General features: G+C 36.1%; 1 protein-coding gene and 1 pseudogene across 1 annotated transcript; one reads left to right on the plus strand and one right to left on the minus strand.

Moving 5' to 3' along the window:
* Positions 1-5475: 5475 nt before the first annotated feature.
* Positions 5476-12576, plus strand: LOC149555085 (uncharacterized; annotated as a pseudogene).
* Positions 12577-22988: 10412 nt separating this feature from the next.
* Positions 22989-23981, minus strand: LOC149555086 (protein BPS1, chloroplastic-like). Its single transcript, XM_089829178.1, has one exon. It carries the CDS (start codon positions 23979-23981, stop codon positions 22989-22991), a length of 993 nt encoding a protein of 330 aa, XP_089685304.1.
* Between the last annotated feature and the right edge of the window lie 278 nt (positions 23982-24259).

Genomic DNA, 24259 nt, shown 5'->3' on the forward strand with positions numbered 1-24259 from the left:
TTGGCACTTGAGTGACTCAGCACATGAGTGACTTGGCACTCATTGCAACTTGACATGGTCTTGTATTTACATATTATACTCGACATGCATTACTAGTTCAGCATAAACTAAGTAAATATTTTAAGTGTGTTGACACTGAATTGTCAAAACCAATCCAAGATCAACAATATAAGCTCCCTTTAACCTCACTATTGAAAGTACTCAATGATCTGTCCATACCAACTTGATCTTTACATTGTTCTTCTATTAGATAAAATAGAAAATTGATATGTTGACATCAATAACAAACACAGTTATGAATGCAGTACATCATCATGATAATGATCTAATCATGTTTCTACAATACTCCCCCATAGGAATATCATCGACATTCATGCTTCCAACAAAAATTAATTCATAATACATGTGAAACATTTATTACCATAGTAATACAACTTAAACACCTACCAAAATTATTTAATTTCATTTCCAATAGCTCTTCTATTTCAAAAGAAAATATTTTAAAAGACCTCATTTTTGCTTATTGTCTTATCATGATTAATAAGAAACTAAACTTCATGATTTTCCTCATCCACATGATTCCAAGACATGATGTGATTCAAGAATGAGAGTGCTTTCTTTTAATAAATTTAAAAATATTCAATAATGATTTTTGTTGTAGTTGTCCCTTGTCCTAATTGGCTCACAATAAGTAATCAAATGATCTTCATAAGCTTTACCCTAAATGTTTCACTATCTTTTCATCTTCACTATGCTTCGTCCAATGCCTTCTAAAAAAAATCAATGGTCAAACCACACTTATACATACCTATCTCAAGGATTTGAACTCAGATTTCATTAGGATTCTAGTCCAAGACCCAACCTACTCCTAATTAGGCGTAAACCAATTTTCCCTCCAAATTAGCTAATGCAAAATATTTAAAAGCACTTGGGAAAAATTATATATTTAGATACCCTTTTGAAAGAATACAAATATTTGTACTTTAGACCAACACCTAGAATATATAGACACTTACAAAAGATATATGCACTAGATAGAAAAAGCCTTTGGGAAGATGATGTCACTTTCAAATGCTAAGTCTTTTTGCCTTGCACAATAGGAGAAGACATCGAAAGATGAGTTCTCTAGACAAGATACTAGAAATAGAGGTCATGGAAGAAGATAGTCTAGAGGTAGAGGGGGTAAAAATTATCAAAGTGATAGACACAATTCTTAGCCACAATAGCAACATAGAGATTATTAATCCAAACATTCAAAAAAGACACAAACAATCTATATGTGCTATTGATATGGAAAAATCGATCATACTACCAATTTTTGTCAAACTCCCTATGGGGAGATTTGTGACAAGAAAGAGAAGCCTCTAGATGAAAGTAACCCTCCTAAATTTACACATTATGTTGTAGCACATCGTAATATTGGGATTGAAGATTTTTTTAGTACTTTATAGTCTACTTTGAATGATACTTAGTTCTTAGATACTAGAGCTACATGTCATATGACATCTAGAAGAGATTTTTTTGAGACATTCAATGATAAAGTGGATGGAATAGTATATTTTATTGATGAGTCCCAATTAAAAGCATTAGGTATTCATTCGTCAAACTGTAACTACTAGGTCTTTATGATTTTTATACTTTCTAATGTTCTTTATCTTCCACATTTGAAGATAAATTTAATATCCCTTGTGCATATTAGAAAATGGGGTTATTTAATACATATGTGTGATGGCATCATTGAAATTAGATGAGTTGTTGATCATGATCATTGAGATTAGATGAGCTATTGAACAAGCTTTTACATTTGAAAGACACCTCATCAATTTTTTAGAATACTAGAAATTTCACATGACATTGTGGTAATATGTCTTCTATCTTGTTATGGAATTCTATATATGATCACATTAGCTATGATAGTCTTAGACTTATGAAACAAAAAGTAACTCAAGGACTTCCTACTATTCCAAAAAAATCTCCCCAATATGATGCTGGCGTTTTGGTAGACATAGTAAACAACCTTTTCATGATTCTTTTCTTTCAAGCTTATTGAAAGCTAGGCTTCATTCACTTATATTTGTGTGGGCCTATGCATATTCCATCAACAAATGAAAACAAATACATAATGACTTTCATTGATGACTATACTAGGATGTGTTGGGTTTATTTATTAAAAGAAAAATCTCAAGCTTTTGATACCTTAAAAAATATTCATTTGTAGATAAAATTGAAACTCAATTGAATATTGAAACCTTTATAAGTGATAATAGTGGTGGGTACACCTCTAAAGATTTTGAGAAAAAAATGGAGCACAATGGTATTAAGCATCAAACATGTGTTCCTTATAATCCACAACATAATGATTTGGAAAAATGTATGAGCAAAACACTATTGAATATGATAAGATCTATGATGTTTTATAAGAATGTTAAATTGATATTTTGGGGAGAAGCAGTTCTTTGGGTTGTCTACATAAAGAATAGAGTTCCTTCTACTCTAGCACAAAATAAAACTCCTTGTGAAATGTGGCATGGCAATCTTCCAAGTGTCAATAATTTTGAGATTTTTGGTTCCACTTGTTATGCAATTATATGTTTAAATAAAAAAAAATTAGAAATCAATAAACTTTATTATAATTTTTTAGCATGATATATAGAATAGTCACCATTTTTAAAATTTCATAACTATATTGAGATAGAGCTAGAAGAACTTAAAGGTGAAAGTGTTGGAATATATTAATTTTAACATGTAGATATATTATACCATAGACAAAATCCACTGTCCAATCCATCATATCTGATTTGTTGACCTAGTTGATGTTTATTGTAGACTTATCTTCACAACTACCTCGTAGACTAAGGCTTCAATGTCAATATTCTCACGTTGGTTATAGATACAGGGCAATGTAAATTGTTAATCACTCCCAATTGATTCCATCTTTGTAGAGTTATAAAGAGTAATAGCTCGGTAAACTATGAATTTGTGTGCCAGCATGATGTAACATGATATATTTTTTAAGAGAAAAAGTTCTATCAAATGTTTGTTAGATCCAATTCTTATTTTGATCACCACAGTTATGTGTAACTTTCTTCCTTAGGTTTTTTTTTGAGTTTGCCTGGACTACAAGTGGTATTAGAGATAATGGGAGTTTATCTTAGAGATTGTGGAGAGGTAGATGAGAAGTGAGGAGTGTCAAGCAACTTGATGAAGATTTGTTGCCAGTCAAAATGTGAATTTGTCCATAAGATACAAATACTAGTAACATTATTACTACATTAAGAGATGCAGCATATGGAGCACCTCTCTACATAGGAAATGCTAGAGGGTGCATTTTTTCTCCTTGTGCAAGAAGGAACGTACATGAGAAGTCTCACATTGAGACATTTTTGCTTATTTGAAGAAAAAGAATTGATGGAGAAGTTCAGCTATGATAATTGAGAATGAACTAATCAAGAGGGGTTATTAAAAAATCTAAGCTTTTTGGTTGTAGAATTATGAGTGGTGAGTTGGATGAAGAGAAAGGAAGAAGAGATTACAGTTCAGGCATATCAATATAGAAGACTGGATATATAGAACAAGAATTCTTGATAAGAAAGATCATAAGATGAAATGATTCTAGATATATTTGGCCAAAGCTCGTAGTAAGAGTGTTCCACCATTAGCATGAGATATATTTGGCTCGATCACTTGTATTTGAAGATTCTAGATATCAAACATTAGTTAATGAAAATGATATCAGATTGCATAATTGAAATTAAGGGTGAGCGTTGGAATATATTAATTTTAACATGTAGACATATTATATCACACACAAAATCCACCAATTTACTATATCTGATCTGTTGACCTAACTGATATTTATTGTAGACATATAAACCAAGGCTTCAATGCCGATATGAGTACTGCAAACTAGTAGTCTCTCCCAATTGAGTCCAGCTCTATCAAATGTTTGTTAGATCCAATACTTATTTTGATCAGTATGGCTATGTGTAACTTTCTTCTTTAGTTTATATATTTATTTAAAACTACCTCCTATAGAAACGAGACCACCTTTATGATGGGCACGAGTCACTTATCCTATTTTGGTAGATACATTTGTCTATAAAACCCTTGCACAAGGATCTTCGTTGATAAGAAAAATAATTGCAGCGCTCGTGCGACCAAATGTTTGGATAAACAATATGCTTCCTACGTGCTCGTTTAAACAACACCTTAGCACGTTTGCAGAGGAGAAACGCCATCTCCAAATTTGAAGCGATTGCAATTACAATAGATTTGTTGGCGACGTTACATTTAGCTGTATTGTTTCAAGGGGTTGAAACCATGGGTTAGGCGTATCATTAGATTAGAAGCCACGTCCAGCACATGGAAAGCACGAGGTGGCAGGAGATTTTTATTATATTATATTCATTCTTAGAAATAAGATACATTTTGCCAAGATTCTCTCCTTTGTGTCTACCTGCTATGCTCAGTCATAGAGAGTTGTATAAATCAAGCATCCAACACAATCAGCATCATCTTCATAATACTGTTTAGTTAGAGACGGAAATTGAATTTATAAATGTAACTTTGACTTCCATGAAGGGAATTTCTATTTTCAATCTTTTTGGTCCTTAAATATGTGACCTTTTCATTAGAGTACGGTTTCAAGATGCAAACATGCGAGATCAAGTCATCTTAGCAATCGCAGGCATATTAATAACAGTTCGAGCATTTTTACAAGAAAGCTGAGTTTACTATTGTATTTGTGCACTATAGAAGATTCCTTTTTCTACTGTAGCATGGCTTACTATTATTTTTTTTAAACAAAAGAAATTATTCAACCTTGTTGATGAAGATTTTTATTTTCAGGCAGGAAATTTCAACATCATAGACAGAAAAGCACCAACTTTAAGGGTTCTATACCTGGACAAAGATAATAAGATACGAAGAAGTAAAGACTCGAAGGAGACCGACTTCATGATTGGCACAATCTAAAGCCCTGCCACCAGTCCAATCTCCCTTGATAAGAAATATAAATATGTCGTTCGTGCGCCCTAAAGTTTGAATGGACATGAAATTGATTTAAACACGATCAATTAAAGAACAGCTTATGCACGTTTGGAAAGGAGACATGTTATCTGCAATTCGCAGATGATTGGCAATTAAATATGGTGACTAAACTTAAACATTGTGACCTCCTCAATTGGTTGGCCACATGATGTCTAGCTGTGATGTTTCTAGGGTTAGACACCACGGGACGGGCATCTCGGTAGATTAGAAGCTACGGCACATGGAAAGCGTGGGCAGCCAGAGGAAGCAGGTGACAGGAGATGCTTTTATCATACCCAATTTTTGAGAAATAAGATGCTTGTGGCCGAGATTCTCTCCTGGTGTCTACCTCTCATGGTGAGTTGTATAAATCATGTTAATACCCAGGCAGAACATCACCAGAATCAGAGTCATCTTCTATCATAGAAGGAAGCAAAGCACAAGAGAATGAGCATCTCCATTACAATGCCTTCTCTCTCTCGTCTCTCCTCTCTTGGGGCGGCCATGGCCCTCCACTCTCCTCCCAAGCATCATTTCCATAGTCGGTCAAAGAGCATGCCCTCCACCCTGCAACTGCAGTCTGGGCACCCAATTCTCACAGAGGAGTTTGAAAGATTGGAGGAGTGTTGTTCTTCTTCTTCCTCATGTTTCGGAACAGATTGGCTCGCCCAAGCGTTGGAGGTGTTGGTGAGTTGCTATTCCAATCTGCCAAGCACAAAGATGGAGCTGTTGGGGAGCAAGTGGATGAATGCACATCTGGATGACATACTCCATCTGTTGGAATATTTAATATAGTAGTTGACGTTTGCCCCTGGAGTCAAACGCCCACCTACCACCTGACGACCAGTAGAAGACATAAAATATAAATACAGTGGGTGATATTTTGAAATCAGAAAAGAGGGGGAAACTGGAATGTGACAAAAGGAATGTTTCATTCATTCATGCATAGAGTTTTGTAGATCAAGCAGATCAGAGAGAAGTTGTAGAGCTGAGCAGAGAACAAAGAGGAAGGAAGTTTGTGCCTGCAGTTGCACGTGTCTCCTCTTTTCATTCTATGAGTTTGTCGTTGTTTGTTTTTTGTCCTGTTGAAGCAGTGATTGCTCCAAGCACCATTGTATGTAGCCATTAGAGTTGCAGGTCTAAAGTTTATTGAAGTTTGAAGTATTATCAGTTTAGGGTTATTTTAGATTTTTCTGATTGAAGCCGAATGCTCCCAAATTTTGTAAAACTTTAATAAAAGATTGAATAGAAAGCAAGCAAGCATACTTGAATTTATTGATCTTCCCTTATATGTTGCATTTGAGAAATTTGTTTGAAAGCTTAAAGCTTTGGCTCTCTGGTTTTAATGGTGAATGCATTCACGTTAGAATTTTTTCTAAGTTATAAACTTTAGTTGGAGTTGAGCTCACTCGGCATCTATTGTTGCCGAGCATCTCTTTTGGAGCTGAGCATACTCAACATCTATTGCTACCGACCTTTCAAGTACCGAGCTCCTCTTTTTGCTGAGTTCACTCAGCACCTGTTGCCTGTCACTCAGCACCATCAAGTGCCGAGCAACCTACCACTCAGCACCATCAAGTGCCGAGTAAAACTAGCACTCGGCACCTTCATATGCCGAGCAAATTTTAAGTGCCAAGTAAAATTTTTTAGGTTTAGGGTTAAGTTGTGAGTTTAAATTTTAATTGATATTTCTCACATGGTATCAGAGCTTTGAGGCCCCACATTCAAAGTGAGTTAGGGCATTTTTTTTTCTTGGGATATTTATCATGGCAGGAGATGCATGAAAGATATGACAGCAACCACCATCATTTAATGTACAGAATTATGATACATTTGCAAAGAAGATGAAAATCATTATGGTTGCAAATGATTTGTGGGAGTTTGTGGTTAATGGATTCAATGATGTGATTGATCTAGCTCAATATGTTGCCCTCACAAATGCACATAAGACTCATTTGAAAGAGTCAAGGAGAAAAGATGCAAAAGCATTAAGCTTGATTGAAGCAGCAATGACAGAGACAATATTCCCAAAGATTGCAGTAGCAAATAATGCAAAGGAAACTTGGGATATCCTTGAGACAAACTTTAAGGGGACTGATAAAGTCTGCTCTATAAAGCTACAGAATATAAGGAGGGAATTTGAGAACCTTTAGATGAAGGAAAATTTATCAGTTGCAGACTTCAGTTCAAGGACCTCCAATGTAATTAATCAATTGAAGTCAAATGGAGAAGACTATCAAGAGCAGAGGATAGTGAAAAAGATATTGAGGAGTTTACCTCATAAATATGACCATTTGGTCATGACCATAGAAGAGGCAAAAGACCTCACTGTTTTGACAATGGATGAGTTGATGGGTTCTCTTCAAACCCATGAGCATAGGATCAATAGATCTACTTCTTCTACTTTCCAAGAGCAAGCATTCAAGGCTCAATCAAATCCAAGAGGAAGGGGGAGAGGAAGAAATGGCTCAGGCAGGAATTCTAGAGGCAGAGGCCAAGGAAATGGAGGACAAAAAAATGCTATAGTAGAAAGCTCAGGAAGAGCAAATGGAGCAAGTAGCTCACAAAATACTTCAAGAGGAGGTAAGAAAAACTACAACTCAAATAAGAGTAATGTAGAATGCTACTACTATCATAAATATGGGCATTATGCAAATGAATGCTGGAAGAAGCATAATGATTAGTCAGGACAAGAAAATGTGGCTGATGTGAACATGAGAAGTGGACCCAATGCTGCTGCCTTCATCATGTGTAATATTAGTGAAGAAGGAAGCCCTGAGGTTTGGTACCTCGACAGTGGATGTAGCAACCACATGAGTGGTAATGAAACCTTTTTGTCATTCATTAACAAGAGCTTCAAATCAGAAATTAAGATGGGTAACAATGGAATCCTACCAGTTGTGGGCAAATGATCTATTATGGTCCGCACCAAGAAAGGTGAGAAAAGGAAAATACAAAATGTGTATTTTGTCAATGGTATGAAGCACAATTTGATGAGCATTGGTCAGCTCATTAAAAATGGATACAAAGTGCTGATGGAGAATGACACGTGTGTCATTCATGAAAAGGATGGGAGCAAGAACCTAGTTGCAGCAGTTCAGATGACAAAGAATAGAATATTTCCTTTGAAGATAGAGACATATTTCTCATCTCAAGTTTGTTCTACACCTCACACACAATCAGCTCTAAGGAGTGTGATTGAAGACCCTTCACGGTTGTGGCACCTCAGGTATGGTCATCTTGGCTATGCTAGTTTAAATTTATTATCAAATAAAAGAATGGTATAAGGTTTGCCACATATAGGAAATTCATGTGACAAGTGTGAGGCTTTTATTTTAGGTAAGCAACATAGGCTTCCCTTTAATTCTAAAAATTCTAGGAGAGCTAGATATCCATTAGAGTTAGTGCATACTGACTTAGTCGATCCTATGCAAGTTACTTCCATTGGGGGAGTACTTATTTCATGACATTTATTGATGATTTCAGTCATAGGACATGGGTGTATTTCTTAAAAAATAAATTTGAAGCATTTGATAAATTTGTAGAATTTAAAGCCCAAGCTAAAAGAGAATGTGGACACTATATCAAGGTCCTAAGATCAGATAGAAGAGGGGAGTATACCTCCAATTCTTTTGTAAATTTTTGCAAGAAACATGGCATAAAGAAAGAGCTCACAACCAGCTATACACCACAGCAGAATGGAGTGGCTAAAAGAAAGAACAGGACCATTGTTGAAATGGCAAGAAGCATGATGAAAGAGAAAGGTCTCCCAAATGAATTTTGGTGAGAGGCTGTGGCAACAATAGTTTATCTAATTAATAGGTGTCCTACAAAGGCAATCCATGATAGAATTCCAATGGAAGCTTGGTCATGAATAAGATGGACAGTTGAACACTTAAGGGTGTTTGGATGTGTTGCATATGCACATGTGCCTAAAGAGCAAAGGTAGAAATTTGATGATAAAGGTGTGAAATGCATTTTCACAGGGTATAGCCCAGAATCAAAGGCATACAGATTGTATGACCCATTGAACAACAAGATGATGCTTTCAAGAGATGTGGAATTTTTTTTAAATTAGTCTTGGTATGGTCCAACTGATGAGTCACCGAGCACTTCAAGTAAAGTGCCAATTATGAGTGAGGAAGATGCTAATGAACAGAATGAAAGAGCAAATAGAAGAAAAGGCAAGCAGATTCAGACATTGCCGAGCTCCTTTAGGCATGATCGAGTGTCAGTGCTGAGTAACAGTGAAGACCGAGCTGGTCGGCAAAGCAGCAACAGTGAAGATTCTAATCCCACACTGTCCTCCCTATTACCAAGAAAGACCAAGAGTCTTAGGGAGATATACCAAGATGAAAGGTATGAAGATTATGATGAGAGTGTTAATTTTGCATTATTTTCTCATAGTGATCCAGTATATTTTGAGGAAGCTATCATGGAGAAGAAATGGTGTAATGCCATGGATGAGGAAATAGATGCTATAGAAAGAAATGAGACATGAGAGCTAACTAATTTGCCACCCAAAAAGAAAGTGATTGGAGTGAAATGGGTCTATAAGACCAAATGCAATGCTGAAGGCAAGATTGATAGGCATAAGGCAAGGCTGGTAGTCAAGGGTTACAAATAGCAATATGGAAGAGATTATGATGAGACCTATGCCCCAGTTGCAAGAATGAAAATCATGCATGCTATCATAGCAATTGCAGCCCAACACAAGTGGAAGGTATTTCAAATGGATGTGAAGTCCGCCTTCCTTAATGGTGTATTGAAAAAAGAAGTGTATGTGGAGCAGCCACCTGGTTATGAAGTTGCAGGTGAAGAGAACAAAGTATATAGATTGAAGAGAGCTCTTTATGGGCTCAAGAAAGCTCCATGGGCATGGTATAGTAGGATTGACTCATATTTGATGAGCAATGGCTTTAGCAAAAGCAATGGTGAGCCCACTCTTTACATCAAGGCAGCAGATGGTAATGTATTGATTGTTGTCTTGTATGTAGATGATTTAATTTTTACTGATAATGATAAAGCTCTAATTGGTGAGTTCAAAGAGGCCATGAAAACTGAATTTGAAATGACAGATCTAGGTCTCTTAAAATACTTTCTATGCATAGAAGTAAAACAAATACATGATGGCATCTTCATCTCTTAAGAAAAGTATGCAGGAAAAATCTTAGAAAGATTTAAAATGCAGAACAGTAACACAGCCCACACACCAATAGTAGTAGGTCTAAAATTGAGCAAGCAAGACTCAAGAAAGAGAGTGGATCCAACACTATACAAGAGTATGGTTGGAAGTTTAATGTATTTGACTGCAACTCGGCCAGACCTAATGCATGCAATAAGTTTGATTTTCAGATTTATGGAAACACCAAGGGATTCCCATTGGCAAGCAGGAAAGAGGATCCTCAGGTATGTGAAAGGTACCAAGGGATTTGAAATTTTATATACTACATCAAATGAATTCAAGTTGGTAGGGTTATACTGATAGTGATTGGGCTGGAAGTTTAGATGATAGAAAGAGTACTTTCGGATACATGTTTCATATGGGATCGGGTGCAATTTCATGGGCATCCAAGAAGAAACTTATTGATGCTTAATCTACAGTAGAGGCTGAATACATAGCAGCAAATGCAGCAGCATGTCAAGCAATTTGGCTAAGGAGGATCTTGATAGATTTGAATGAAAGGCAAGAGGATGGAACCACAATTTATTGTGACAACATATCATCAATTGCATTGTCCAAGAATCTAGTCTTCCATGGGAGAAGCAAGCATATTGAGATCAGATATCACTTCATCAGAGAGCTGGTGGAGAATGGGGATATCAAGATGGATTTTTGCAAGTCTGAGTAGCAGCTAGCAGACATATTTACTAAGCCATTAGGCATTGGATCTTTTGTACACCTAAGAGAGTGTCTTGGTGTAGTTGATGTGGATCAGCTGTGATATTTATTTGTTTGGCTCGGAACAAAGGGGGAGTGTTGGATTATTTAATACAGCAGTTGACATTTTTCCCTGGAGCCAAATGCCCACCTACCACCTCACGACCAGCAAAACAGACATAAAACATAAATACGGTGGGTGATATTTTGAAATTAGAAAAGAGGGGAAAACTAGAATGTGACAAAAGGAATGTTTCATTCATTCATGCATAGAGTTTTGCAGATCAAGCAGATCAGAGAGAAGTTGTAGAGTTGAGCAGAGAATGAAGAGGAAGGAAGTTTGTGCCTGCAGTTGTACGTGTCTCCTCTGTTCATTCTGTGAGTTTGTTGTTGTTTGTTTTTTTTCCTATTGAAGTAGTGATTGCTCCAGGCACCATTGTATGCAACCATTAGAGTTGCAGGTCTAAAGTTTATTGAAGTTTGAAGTATTATAAGTTTAGGGTTATTTTAGACTTTTCTGGTTGAAGCCGAATGCTCCCAAATTCTGTAATAGTTTAATGAAATATTGAATAGAAAGTAAGAAAGCCTACTTGAATCTATTGATCTTCGCTTATATGTTGCATTTTAGAAATTTGTTTGAAAGCTTAAAGCTTTAGCTCTCTGGTTTTAATGGTGAATGCATTCACGTTGGAATTTTTTCTAAGTTATAAACTTTAGTTAGAGCCGACCTCACTCAGCATCTATTGTTTCCGAGCATCTCTTTTGGAGCCGAGCATACTCAGCATCTATTGCTGTCGACATTTCAAGTGTCGAGCTCCTCTTTGTGCCAAGTTCACTCAGCACTTGTTGCTTGTCACTCGGCACCATCAAGTGTCGAGCAACCTGCCACTTGGCACCATTAAGTGCCGAGTAAAATTGTCACTCGGCACCTTCATGTGCCGAGCAACTTTTAAGTGTTGAGTAAAATTTTTTAGGTTTAGGGTTGAGTTGTGAGTTTAAATTTTAATTGATATTTCTCACACCATCTTCTTGAGGTGTGCAACTTGTTAAGGGACACCATTGCGGATATCAGGAAGTAGAACGCTTGTGTACAGGCAGCAATTCACGGCCTTGGCCCTTCTCTCTCTCCCTCCCCCTCTGCGTATGCCCTTGCAAGGGCACAAACCGCCCTCTCCTTTTGGTTGAGTAAGAAGAAGGACACACACGCCCAGCTAGAGAAATGCATGTCCATTCTGAGGTGAATGACAGAGAAGGTGAACGTTGAGGACAAAGTAGGAGCAACAATCGACATCAACCATGCAAAGGCCATCACCATCATAGTCTGCTCTACCCTCGTCGCTGCTCTTTCCTTCAAGACATCCCACATTAGGATGCCATCTTTTCCTCTTCCTGCCCATTTCACTTGTCTACATCACAAGCTCAAGGAGGCATTTGAGATGAGAAAGAGGTCATCAAGGTTGTTGTAGAAGTTAGAGGCAACAAATATTGCACTAGCAAATCTCAACAATCTTGTCAACTCCAAGTCCAAATTGCACCTCTCTCCCTCCACCTTGGCTCTCAATGAATTGGAGACTGCTCTTCCCCTCCTCGAAGACAAAATCAACAAGCTATTCAACTCTCTCATCTCTGCCAGAGTTGCACTCTTGAACATGCTTTCTTCTCACTAACTTACTCAATGCCCAACAAATTATTGACGAGGCAGCTAGATTGGCCTTTTAAACAGTCTTGGGCTTCAAAAATTCATGTAACAATTGTGTATTGATACTGCTATGAGGATTCAACCTCTTGTGCAATACAGAAAAATAGAGCACTCACGATTTTCCTCTCATCGTGTTTGATAATCGTTACTATCTTCTTTACAGCTGCATTTTTAATGTTTCTATATATTGTGTTTTTGCATATAATCAATCTCAATTGAAACCCATGAATGTGTAATTTCTATAAATAATGCCACATGCTACGTAAAACTGTGTATATGGGTGAAAGCCTTCGAAACGCTCTATTCTTGTTACCTCTTGGGTTCTCTCAAATTTTCCAATCTACTTGGGATGGTTTAAATATTACACTCTAAAGGTCTGATTCCTAGACTAAAAGTGTTAAACAATCAAAGTTGACTTATTCTTTCTAGGCTAAATTTTTCAAAGTTCTCTCTTAGCTTCACTCTTTGGAAAATAAAATGTAAAACATGTAAAGATGTAAGGAAAATATAAATATTCACCTTTCTTGATTGAAACCCTTGGTAATAAGGATTTTGAAATGCTTGAATGTTGGTGATATTCAATCTTCAATGAAGAACATAGGAAATCTCCACAAACGCAATGAACATAGCAATACAAAATAAAGGAGACATGGATGTAATATGTGTCAAATAAGAAGATGATGAATTCTAAAATAAAGATCTCCTCCCTTGATGGCCAATAAATGCTAGACCTTGAAGAGGAAATTATCATGGTTTCTTGATAGAGTGTTGAGAATATATTAAATTTAATAGCTTAATTATCCTTACTTACTTGTGGCTTCTTCTTTATGTCTAGTGGAAATGAAAAGAGGTGCATAGCTTCCTTTAATGCTACTTTTTTATTGTAAAAACAATGAATGTTGGTGGAGTTATCCAATTTTCTAAATTGAATCCTTGAGAAATACATGGTCCTAGGAAGAAACATTCTAGGCATACAAATCAAACCTAGTCAATTGTTGCTAGTTATATAAGTCAACTAGGTTGACCTATACCTGTATAGGTTGACTAGGTTGACCTATACCCTTATAGGTGGACTAGGTTGACCTAGACTAGGAATCTTGAGAAGGGGTAACATTGAATTCATGAAAAATACATAGTTAAAATTACAAAAGAAGGAATTGAGTGGAAAAAAACTTGATTGAGAATAAATGCTTCCATGGTCCATAATTTCACAAAAGAGTGGGGGATAAAAGGTCTTAAATGATGGGTGCTTCCATTTTAAAATGGTACAAAACTAAGGGCATGGCCACTTTATATAGCTTAGTGAATAAAGATAAGAATATTGAAGAGAATATAGTCATGGAAAATGACAATGTCACTTAGATATTATACTTTAGTCTATGGTCTACAATCCGTTATTTTTTATTTCTTTTTGGAATTCAAGTCTTTCTTAATTGTGTTATCGAATTATGTTTTGAACATATTTTTATTTTTTTCTATCTTGTATTTATTGTCCTCAAGAACCAATTTTCCCCTAATAAAAAATAGAGTAAATTAAATATAAATAGAAGATTAATCTCCTTCTATTTGTTGTTGAGATCCATAAGACTATATATAAATGACATTTTTATGGAATAACATATAAATAGAATAGTACAGGGGCCTTCTTTTATAGGCTAAGATAAAACTATGAATAAAATTTTCACTTCCTCATTTGATCCTTCTATATATTCCATTTCCTCTTTGAGAGTTTTGAAAGAAAAAACTCATAATTCTAATCATCCTCTTACTCAAATTGATTACATATGCTAGCTTTTATTGAACTAGTTTTTGTTCCTTTTGAGATCTTCCAAGGGATAAAGAATCTCCTATTTTTTGATTGAAAAAAGTAATATCCTTTAGCTCATAAATTTTTTCCTCCATCATTCCCTAATTATCCAGTTTCTATGCTAACTCATTAAGTTTCTTAATCTTATTTATTTCCATCTTAAGTTGAGTATCTATCAAATTGATTATAGAATTCAAATAGTTGTATAGGATCCATAAATTTGATCTTTATTTACAATCCTAGGATACTTCAAAAGTTTACCTATAGGGAGGGGGAACATTTTGAGGAATCTTAGGGTCATCTTTATATGGTTGAAATAAATAAAATCAAGAAGGGGGATTATGAGCCTAATCTCATTTTTTAATAATGGTATATTGTGTGGTCTAATATATTCTATGACATAGTTGACTAGGTGGAAGAAGAGGTGTATAAAACAACTTTTCTTATTCATTATCTTTGACTAAATATTTCATCTTAGTTTCCTCACTTGATTAATCTTATTTAATATAGGAGGACTAGAAACCACAAAAAGTTGGAAAGCCTTAATATTATTGTCAAGTTTACTTGACTTCATAGTCATCTGATGATTAACAGGTCCCACATCTACATTAAGAGATAGATTGAAACACAAGTGTACTTGAATTATTTAGCCTTAGATACTAATAAAACTAGAATTGATATTTTTTTATTGATTCCTACTCTCTCCACTCTCTTGCAATTAAAAAATTTGACTCCTAGACTCAATTTCACTAGTATAAATAATTCCATTTCTTTTAACCTAGTGATTAATATTTCAAAGTGTGGACTTCAAATTAACCTCTAGCAATGCTTAGTCTAAACTTGTGTCTTTCATAATATATGTTTCTCCTAAGTCCATAATGAATGTTTATCTTTTATGTTGAAATATTCCTCTTCAAGCCTCCTATGTACATCAATTACATAGATTGTTTATAAATAATCTGGCTTAGAGATACCTCTCTAGTACCTCCTTTACTCTAGAGATGATGGTTTGTCAAGAGGCATTTCAATATATTATGAAAGGATTAGTCTACATATTTTGTCACTTGTGGTCATTACCACTAAACTTGCATGCTTGGACTTGTAAGCTTTGGAATTTTATGATTATAATTCAAATTGAGACTTATTCATATTCCATTCAATTCTTATTCCTTTCTTTTGTTAATTGTTGTAACTCTTGTAAAGAAAGTTTAATTATTTATGAAGTGGAAATCTCTCTCTCTCTCTCTCTCTCTCTCTCTCTCTCTCTCTCCAACACTTAAATGATTACACAATTATCTTTTAATTATAGATAAGAGTAACTTACATCTTAAACTATTTTCTTTGCAGATCTAAGTATGATAGTATTATTAATAATTATGCCTACTTCCTCAACAAGGGCACTAAGAGGTGCACCTTATTCCACACCTCATAATCTCACATCTTATTGAACATTATTTTTTAAAGTGAATTCCTTTCCACAATATTTGATTGTGAGGCAATCCTTCTTAGATGTAGAATTTATTTGAATATCTCATCTCTTTGATAACCCTTTAAATAATTATACACTTAACTTTCAATTCTAGCCAATAATTTCTTACCTCCTAAACTATTTTCTTAGTATCTAACTTTGACGCAATTAGAAATACATATACTTGATTCATCAATATGGCCCTAAGTGAAACACCTTATCCCACACCTCTTATGCTCATATCTCATATCTCATTAGTTTTTAAAATGTATTGGTTGCCACAATAATTTTGACGTGGGTGCACAACCCTAAAAATAGGTGATTGATTACAAGGCAATCCTTTTTAGCTTTCCCTTGTGGGTTTCATTCACACTTTCACCCCACTTGTTGGAAGGATGCTAACTATTGCGATCTCACTGGCTTTCATATTTTTTAAATGGTAACTTGCATGTCTTTACTATTTTATTGCCTATGATGAGAGGCTCACAATTTACCATTGTTTTGAAGACTCTTGCCTATGATACAAGTCAATGTTATTGAATACTTTTATGGTGAATTAGTTTTTACATATATAGAACATTAATATTAAGTTTAATTTATTTTCTAGCATGATCAAACAAAAATATCAATATAAAACTTAAAAATTAATATTATGGTGCAAATAATATTTCAAATTCAAATTTAACAAAAAGTACTCTCTTAAACATTTAAACTCTATATGGTTAAATTATTAGATTTAATAATATGATAACTTACAAGTCTTTTTTTTGTACTTCTATAGAATGTACTTGACAATTCAACATCATAATAATGTGTTTATCCAAATCATGCATAGTAATTTCAAATCACTTTCAATTTTATTCAGTGCCTTATTTGAAAAGTTTTCTTCAAAGTGTTATATCAACATGATTTTTCTCTCATACATGATAGATTTATGGCCGTCTATTAAATTACCTCTCAAATTTTCACCAATACAACATCAAATAATTTATGGTTATCTATTAAATCACCTCAGTTGTGATTCTCATCCCTCTTGCTGCTTCCTCTATTGTGACTCAGAATGTGCAGCATTCTCGCAGTCATCCTAGACATGTTGAGACACTAGAGGAAAAATGTTGGGCCATCAGTCAAGAAGATTTTCCTTCTCGCTTCAACCAAGTTTCAACTTTCTTGCAGAATAGCTACTCTCTTGAGGATGAGGAAGATATGGAACAATTTTAATGAATTTTTTATCATGGAATATGTGAGGTTTAACAGACCTCTCTAGAAAGTACTATATTAGGGATACCTATCATAGACTTGGTAATTTAGATTTTCTCTATATGCAAGAAGTTAAGATCTCTACTTTCATGCTTTCCTTTGCATGTTGTGTCATTTGGCTAGATGGCATATGTTTTCCTCTCAACACAATTCTGGCAGAGGTGGTGTAGTTACTATTTTGTCACCTCGTCTTCATTTTTCTATTATTTCACATGGTTCTCACCCCATGCACCGAATCATTTGGCTTTTGCTTTGTATTAACAATCATTATTTTGGAGTTGTTAATGTTTATACTTCCAATGATGTTGTGGAAAGATCTCAACTATGGGGCTGGATAGCTAAGAACTTACCTCCAACTACTTGGGTTATGTGTGGTGACTTCAATATGGTTGAGCTGGCCTCTGACAAAGATGACATTTTTCCTTTTCACTGGGGAAAGGGAAGCCTAGTACTACATGCATAATAAATTGGGCCTTTCTGATCCCAATACTAACCGCCCCCAACATAGTGGGGTTTGGCACACTTGGTCCAACTTTTTAGATGGCTCTGACTACATTTTAAAATGTCTTGATCATGCCATGGTTACTGCACAATCCTTTTTATCCTATTCTGAGGATCGATATTTATCTATCATTCCCTTCCTAGATGTGATGTTATCTGACCACTATCCCATTTATTTTTCTATTTTGTGGCATACAGATGTCCAATGAGTTGGTAGGACTCAATTTTTCCTCAATACATTAGTGTTGATGCATTCTTCCACTATTGCTCATATCCTATATTTCTAGAATTTGGAGCCACGTCCACATTCTTAGATAGGGTGGGCTCAAAGGTGGAATGATGCCATTAATAAAACTACTCAATTTATGCACATCTATGGGTGGCAGTTGGTGGTTTTCAGAAGATAGTTGTATGAATCCACTACCACTACTCTCAAGAAAGCTTTTGAGGCTCTCACCCTTAACCCTTTTGATCTTGATTTACAAATTCAACTTGCCAAACTACACCATGAAAAATAGGTTGCAAATAATGATGCTGCTTGAGGGGCCCAAATCAAAGCTCACCTTCATTGGTTGGAGGTTGGCAACAAAGCTTTAAAGGATTGTTTTTTAGGATCTTTGAGGACATCATACCAATTTTTGGATTAAAAAAGTCAAACAAAGCACTTTTGTTCTCTCCAATCTCTCTAACATCCTGCAAGCTTTTGTTCACCATTATGAAAATGTATTTTCTTCATAGGGAAATTTAGTTGCTTGGGAGGAAGCCCTCAAAAAGTGTATTTCTATTACTCTAAGCTACCTAGTGGTTGAAAAACATGCTTTCTATGAGCATCTTCTCACAATCTGAGACCTTAAAGAGGTAGTTTTTACCATGGCTAATAAAATGTCCCCTAGGTGTGATGGGTTTCCTTATGAATTTCACAAACACCTCTGGAAGTATATTGGTCTTGACTTGCACAAAGTTTATCTTGAAGCCTACCATTCTAAAAGCCTAGGAGCTATTATGAACAAAGGAAACATCAAATTCATACCTGAAGCTAGTGATACTGAGGATATTTGTAACTAGTGGCCCATTACCCTTCTTAATGTGTCCTATAAGATTATTGCTAAGGCAATTTCTCTTAAACTTCTCCATCTCATTCCTTTAATTGTGCAACCAAAGCAAACTAGCTCTATCAAATCCATGTATATTCTTGACAACATCATTTTTCTCTGGGAAGGTATAGAGTGGGCTCGCAAGTCCAATCAGCCATCTATTTTTTTGAAAATTGATTTTACTAAAAGCCTATCATCAGATTGAATGGCCTTTCATTTTGACTATGCTCCAGGTTCTTGGTTTTAGTCCCAATTTAATGTAGTTTGTGGAGATGCTCTTTGGAGATGCTAATGCTTGCCTTACTATCAATAACTCCTAACCTAAAGCTTTTGGACTTTTTCATTCCATTAGGTAGGGTTTCCCTCTAGCTATGACATTATATGTTCTTGTTGCTGAAGGGTTTGGTTACTTTTTAGCCCACTCTATCTCTTTTGGTTTGGTTTGTAGCATTTTCTTGCTAGATTCCTCTTCCTATTTGGTCAATGGTCATTTTGTTGATGATTCTTTTCTCACTCTTTTGGAGGATGAAGAAAACATCAATAATGCCTTGATTTGCCTTGACACTTTTTATCAAGCCTTTGGCTCTACTATTCAATGGCATAAAATGCTTTGTTATCACCAGTCCTTTTTGCCAGCTCTGCCTTGGTTTAAGAAATTTGAATGGAAATGGGTCACACATGGGGAGATTTTTCACTTTGTGGGCATTTCGTTTTCCTTTCAAGCTTTTCCAGTGGTTCTATGGAACATTGTGCTTGCCAAGATTAGAAAGAAGCTAGACTATTGGCTTATGAAACCTCATTCTCTTGTGGAAAAATTTCAGATTTGCTCTAAAGTTCTTGCAGCTACACATGTTTATTATTCTTCTTATTGGGCTCCTTTGAAAGCCTCCTATCAAAAATTAGAGTGACTACTCTATGATTTTCTTTGGGCCTCTGGTTCTAACCATCATGGCTTTCATAGAGTTGCTTGGGATTTTTGTTCTATCCCTAAAGTGTCTAGAGGCCTTGGCCTTTTATCCACATAGAAGCAAGGCCTTGCTCTTTGTTTAAAATGGATTATTCTTGCCATCACTAGTGATGAAGCTTGGAAGGTTCTAGTTCGACATTGCATCTCCTCTAGATTCCTTGTTAACAGACTTGCATGGAAGGGGATTGGCTTTCAACCCTTCTCATCATGTGAGAACCCCTACACATATAGGCCTCTTTATTATCAAGAGCATATGGACATCTTGGGAAGTTGTTAAGCCTTGGCTTCACTAGTTTGGTGATGAGTTCTATGATGGGCTCTCTTTGAACCAACTAAACATTTGGTGGTCTCCTCTATTTTCCATCCAGGGTATTCCACTAGCCAAGACTCAAGGTGCTATTGCTTTGCTTTTTTTCAAACATGGCATCAAGACTCCTAAAGATCTTTTCTCTAGGGCCTCCATCGGTCTCAGATCTTGGGAAGATATGCAAGTCCAATTCTATCTTGTCCGCTCAAATCGGCAAACTTTTGACTTATTGCTTTATGCAATTCTAGGTCACTTAATTCATAAACTATGTATCCAGTCTATTTCACCTTGGTGGACTGACTAGAAGTGGTATCCTACCACTCGCTTCACCAACTACAAGCCAAGTTTTGGATATTGATGGCTCTCTCCCCATCTATCGATGGTGGATACCCTTAATCAAAGATGACATTTGCAATTGTCTCTTTCTTGGTGGAGAAAGCACTTTGACACTGTTTGGAGTGCTAATATAGAACCCAAGATTGCTCATTTTGCTTGTTGCCTAGCTTTTCAAGGTCTTCCCCTTGGACCTCAACTTAAGCATATTGGGGTTTCAGATCTTTAGTGTCCATTTTGTGGCCAACCAAAGTCTTTCTTGCATATATTCTGGTTTTGTAGATGTGCTCAAAATTATTGACACTAGATTCATGATTTCTTTAAGCCATTTTGGCCTGAACCCTTTTCTTGGCATATGGTTATTTTGGGTGATTCCACTAGAATCCCCAAAAAATTTACCCAAATCTGGCATACTTTCAGGATGGAGATTCTATTCACTCTATGAAAAGATAGAAATGTTGTTCTTTTCACTCATGGTTTTCTTGATATAAATATTGCTATGTACACTAAAGAATGCATTTGCAATAATGTAATGATGTAGGTACAAGTGCAAGCCACAAGGTGGCTCTGGAGGTGGTCTACCTTCAAGAGCTTATTAATCATTCGGGTAATTCCCCTTGTACTATTGCTAGAGTGCCTCTAGATGCCTCGATTGATGCCACACCACCCAAAGGCCACTACTGGGGGTGCATTTCTTCAAGTCATCGCTTGCATACATCGTGTTCGTAGGCTTCCTACCACAACTCTCCTAGTAATAATGATGGTGGTTCATGTCATTTCTCAATTTCCTTGACCCCATGGTGACAGAGGCTAGTCCCCAGGCCTGGTGGCTCCTCCTCTTGGGCCTCAACGTGTGGTTTCTAGAAGGTGGCCCTTTCACCTGGAATTGGGCAACTCACCTCCATGGCCTGATACTAAGGATATTGACCAGGCCATTGATGATGCTACTGACAACTAGACTATTCCCAGCCTTCCTGCCCATCCTAAGGATGACTAGGGATCTCATGATCAAGATGAACCACCCACTTAGTTGTAACTACTTTAGTTGCCTGAGGGTTTCTTCTTATATATTTTTTTTGATGAATAATTGTTGATTTTGGCTTTGGCCCTGTGAACTCTCAAAGGGTGATATTGTATCCCCTGACCCTTTTTTGTGAATTGTAATCTTAGTATATTATTTATTAATAGAAAAGGACTATCCATCAAAAAATATATATATTCTTCCAAAATATAATTTTTTTTTTCCAAAAACACCTAAATATTACCATACGATCATCAAATTAAGCCCGTAGAAGAAAGTAAAGCATAACATCATATGAATCTCCTATTGTCACTGAAATTTGGGTATGTATATATCAACATAAATCACATCACAACTTTGGTCTAAATGCGTTTGCTAGCGATAAGGAACACAAGAATTTTGAATCTTCGAGAAAAGTTTTGAGAGCAAGATGGAAGTTTATTGTATTTCAATTTACTTTCCCTTAATTGGGAAACATTTTTATTATCCCCAAACTATTCCGCTCCATATTCAAATTCTCTTCCTACTCTTCTTCTCTTTTGCCTTCCTCCTACCAACTCCATATTGCTTGCTATGATTCTGTGTTCTCTTCTACGAACTAGAAACAAATGGTATTTAGTTTAAAAACCTTCATTTTTTACTAGAAAAATAGAAAATTGTAGGAGATTTAAGTAAATTTGATGCTTTCCTAGCTGTATTTCCAAACCCTAAAAATTGAGAGAAAGCCTTGGAATCGAGCATAGAGAAAGTTGGTCATGGCAACTTCCTCTCCTTTTCTATTCCACAAAGAGTTGAATAATCTCAAATGGCTTTTAATGATTGGAGGATTTGAAAAGAAGAGTGGGTTTAAATAGAATTTGTTGGTGTTAACATCAATGATGGAGTTTGAGCTTCTTATAGCAGCCACCTTTAAACATCACTTATTAAGGAAGAAATTAAGATTCAAAAAAATAAGTCAGTTTTGACTATTTAATACTTTTAGTTTAGAAATCAAGTGTTAATGTGCAATGTTTAAGCCATTCATGTCAAGTATGAACAGGCTCCAAAGCAAAGACCTATCTTTTCTCTTTGTATTGCACCCAGGGGCAACATAATATAGAGCTGTACATTCTCCTAATTGCCAGTTGGAAGTCCAGACATTGAAGTGAGCGTGTAAAAGTTTTCTCATAGACTAACCTCATATAAATAAATGCAACATAAGACTAACCTTACATTTATAAATGCAACTTAAATCATGCCATCCATTAAGTACCATTTAATATATTGGTTTGAGGTGATTTGTATTTAACGTAAATGGTTCATATTTCAGAAAAACATGCAAATGGTCATCAATTTTTTTTCGAAAAGATAAATATTTAGATGAAATTTGTTTTCAATGTAGAAAGTCACTCATCTGCAAAAAGAAATATAACAGAACAGTAAATCAATGTACCTAGAGAGAAAGAAACTTAATCATGATCATGGACAATCGCTGGAATTTTTTTACGAATGCTTACTTTTCTGTATTCACGATGATCAATTTATTTTGATCACGGTAGTAGTATTGAATATACACTTATATTACATGTATTTTGGAAGCCCCAAGCAGTTTAAAAGACAAATTTGGCAGTCTTCTAAAGAGTTCACTGAGAAGAAAGGGTATTCAAAAGTGCAACTGTTGCAGAGATGAGAAACTTGAATAGCTGGTCGATTTTCTGCTCAAGGAGTGGGAGGGAAGCCTCCAACTGATTGAGTGCCAATGTGGAGGGAGAGAGATTAAAGGGGAGCTGCAATTTGGACTTGCTGTTAAGAAGATCGTTGAGATCTCCAAGTGCAATATCTGCTGCTTCCAACTCCGGCAAGAACCTTGACGTTGATGATGACCTCTTTCTTATCTCAAATGTCTGCTTGACCTTTTGTTGCAGAGACGTCAAATGTGTAGGCAGAGAAACGGACGGCATCCTTATGCTGGATGTCTTGAATGAAAGAGCGGTGACAAGTGCAGAGAAGACCATGATTGTGATGGACTTTGCATGGTTGATGTTGATGGCAGCTTCTGCCACTCCTGCTTTATCCTCAATGTTGAGCTTCTCTGCCATTCTCCTCAAAATGGACATGCATTTCTCCAGCTGGGTGCGTGATTCGTTCTTCTTACTCAACCAAATGGAAAGTGTGGTGCGTGTCCTCTCAAGGGCATGGGCAGAGGGTGTGAGATCACGGCCAAGCCCACGTAGGTCTACCTGCAAACTTGTGTGTTGTATCCTGATTTCTGTAATGCTGTCCCTCAACAAATTGCAGGCCTCAAGCAGATGAAGTATGTCATCCAGATGTGCGTTGACCCATTTGCTTCCAACATCTTCCATGTCTATTCTCATGCACGACAAATTGGAATAGCAATTGATCGCCACCTGCAATGCTTGGGCAAACCAATCTGCTCCAAAAGATGAGGAAGAAGAACAAGACTCCTCCAATCTTTCCACTTCTCCTACAAGTGTGTCTGTTAGACTTGGTTGCCCTTTTGGGCTTGAGGGCATACTCTTTGATCTACGCTTACACTTCCTAGGAGAATGCAGCGCCATGGCTACCCCAATAGAGGACAGCCGAGACAAAGAAGGCAAGGCAATGCTCATGTTCATTGTATTGGGTATTGCTTACTTTGATGATGATGATGATTGTGATTGTGATTCTATTGGTGTCTTAGGCTCTTCCATTGCCTATTAGCATGCTTTATACAGCTCACTATGACTTGGGACAACAGGTAGACACAATAGGGAATCCTGGCAAAAGGCATCTCTATGTCCCCCGCCCCTTCTTCTTTGCTTTGGTTTCCCATGCTTTCCATGTGGTTTCGCTTATCATTTATTATTCCTGTCTAATGGCCTACCAATCCAAAATATATATATATATATATATA

This window comes from Cupressus sempervirens, chromosome 5 (genome assembly GCF_028749045.1).
Source record: "Cupressus sempervirens isolate cs-2001-9-10 chromosome 5, ASM2874904v1, whole genome shotgun sequence".
Lineage (NCBI taxonomy): Eukaryota > Viridiplantae > Streptophyta > Pinopsida > Cupressales > Cupressaceae > Cupressus > Cupressus sempervirens.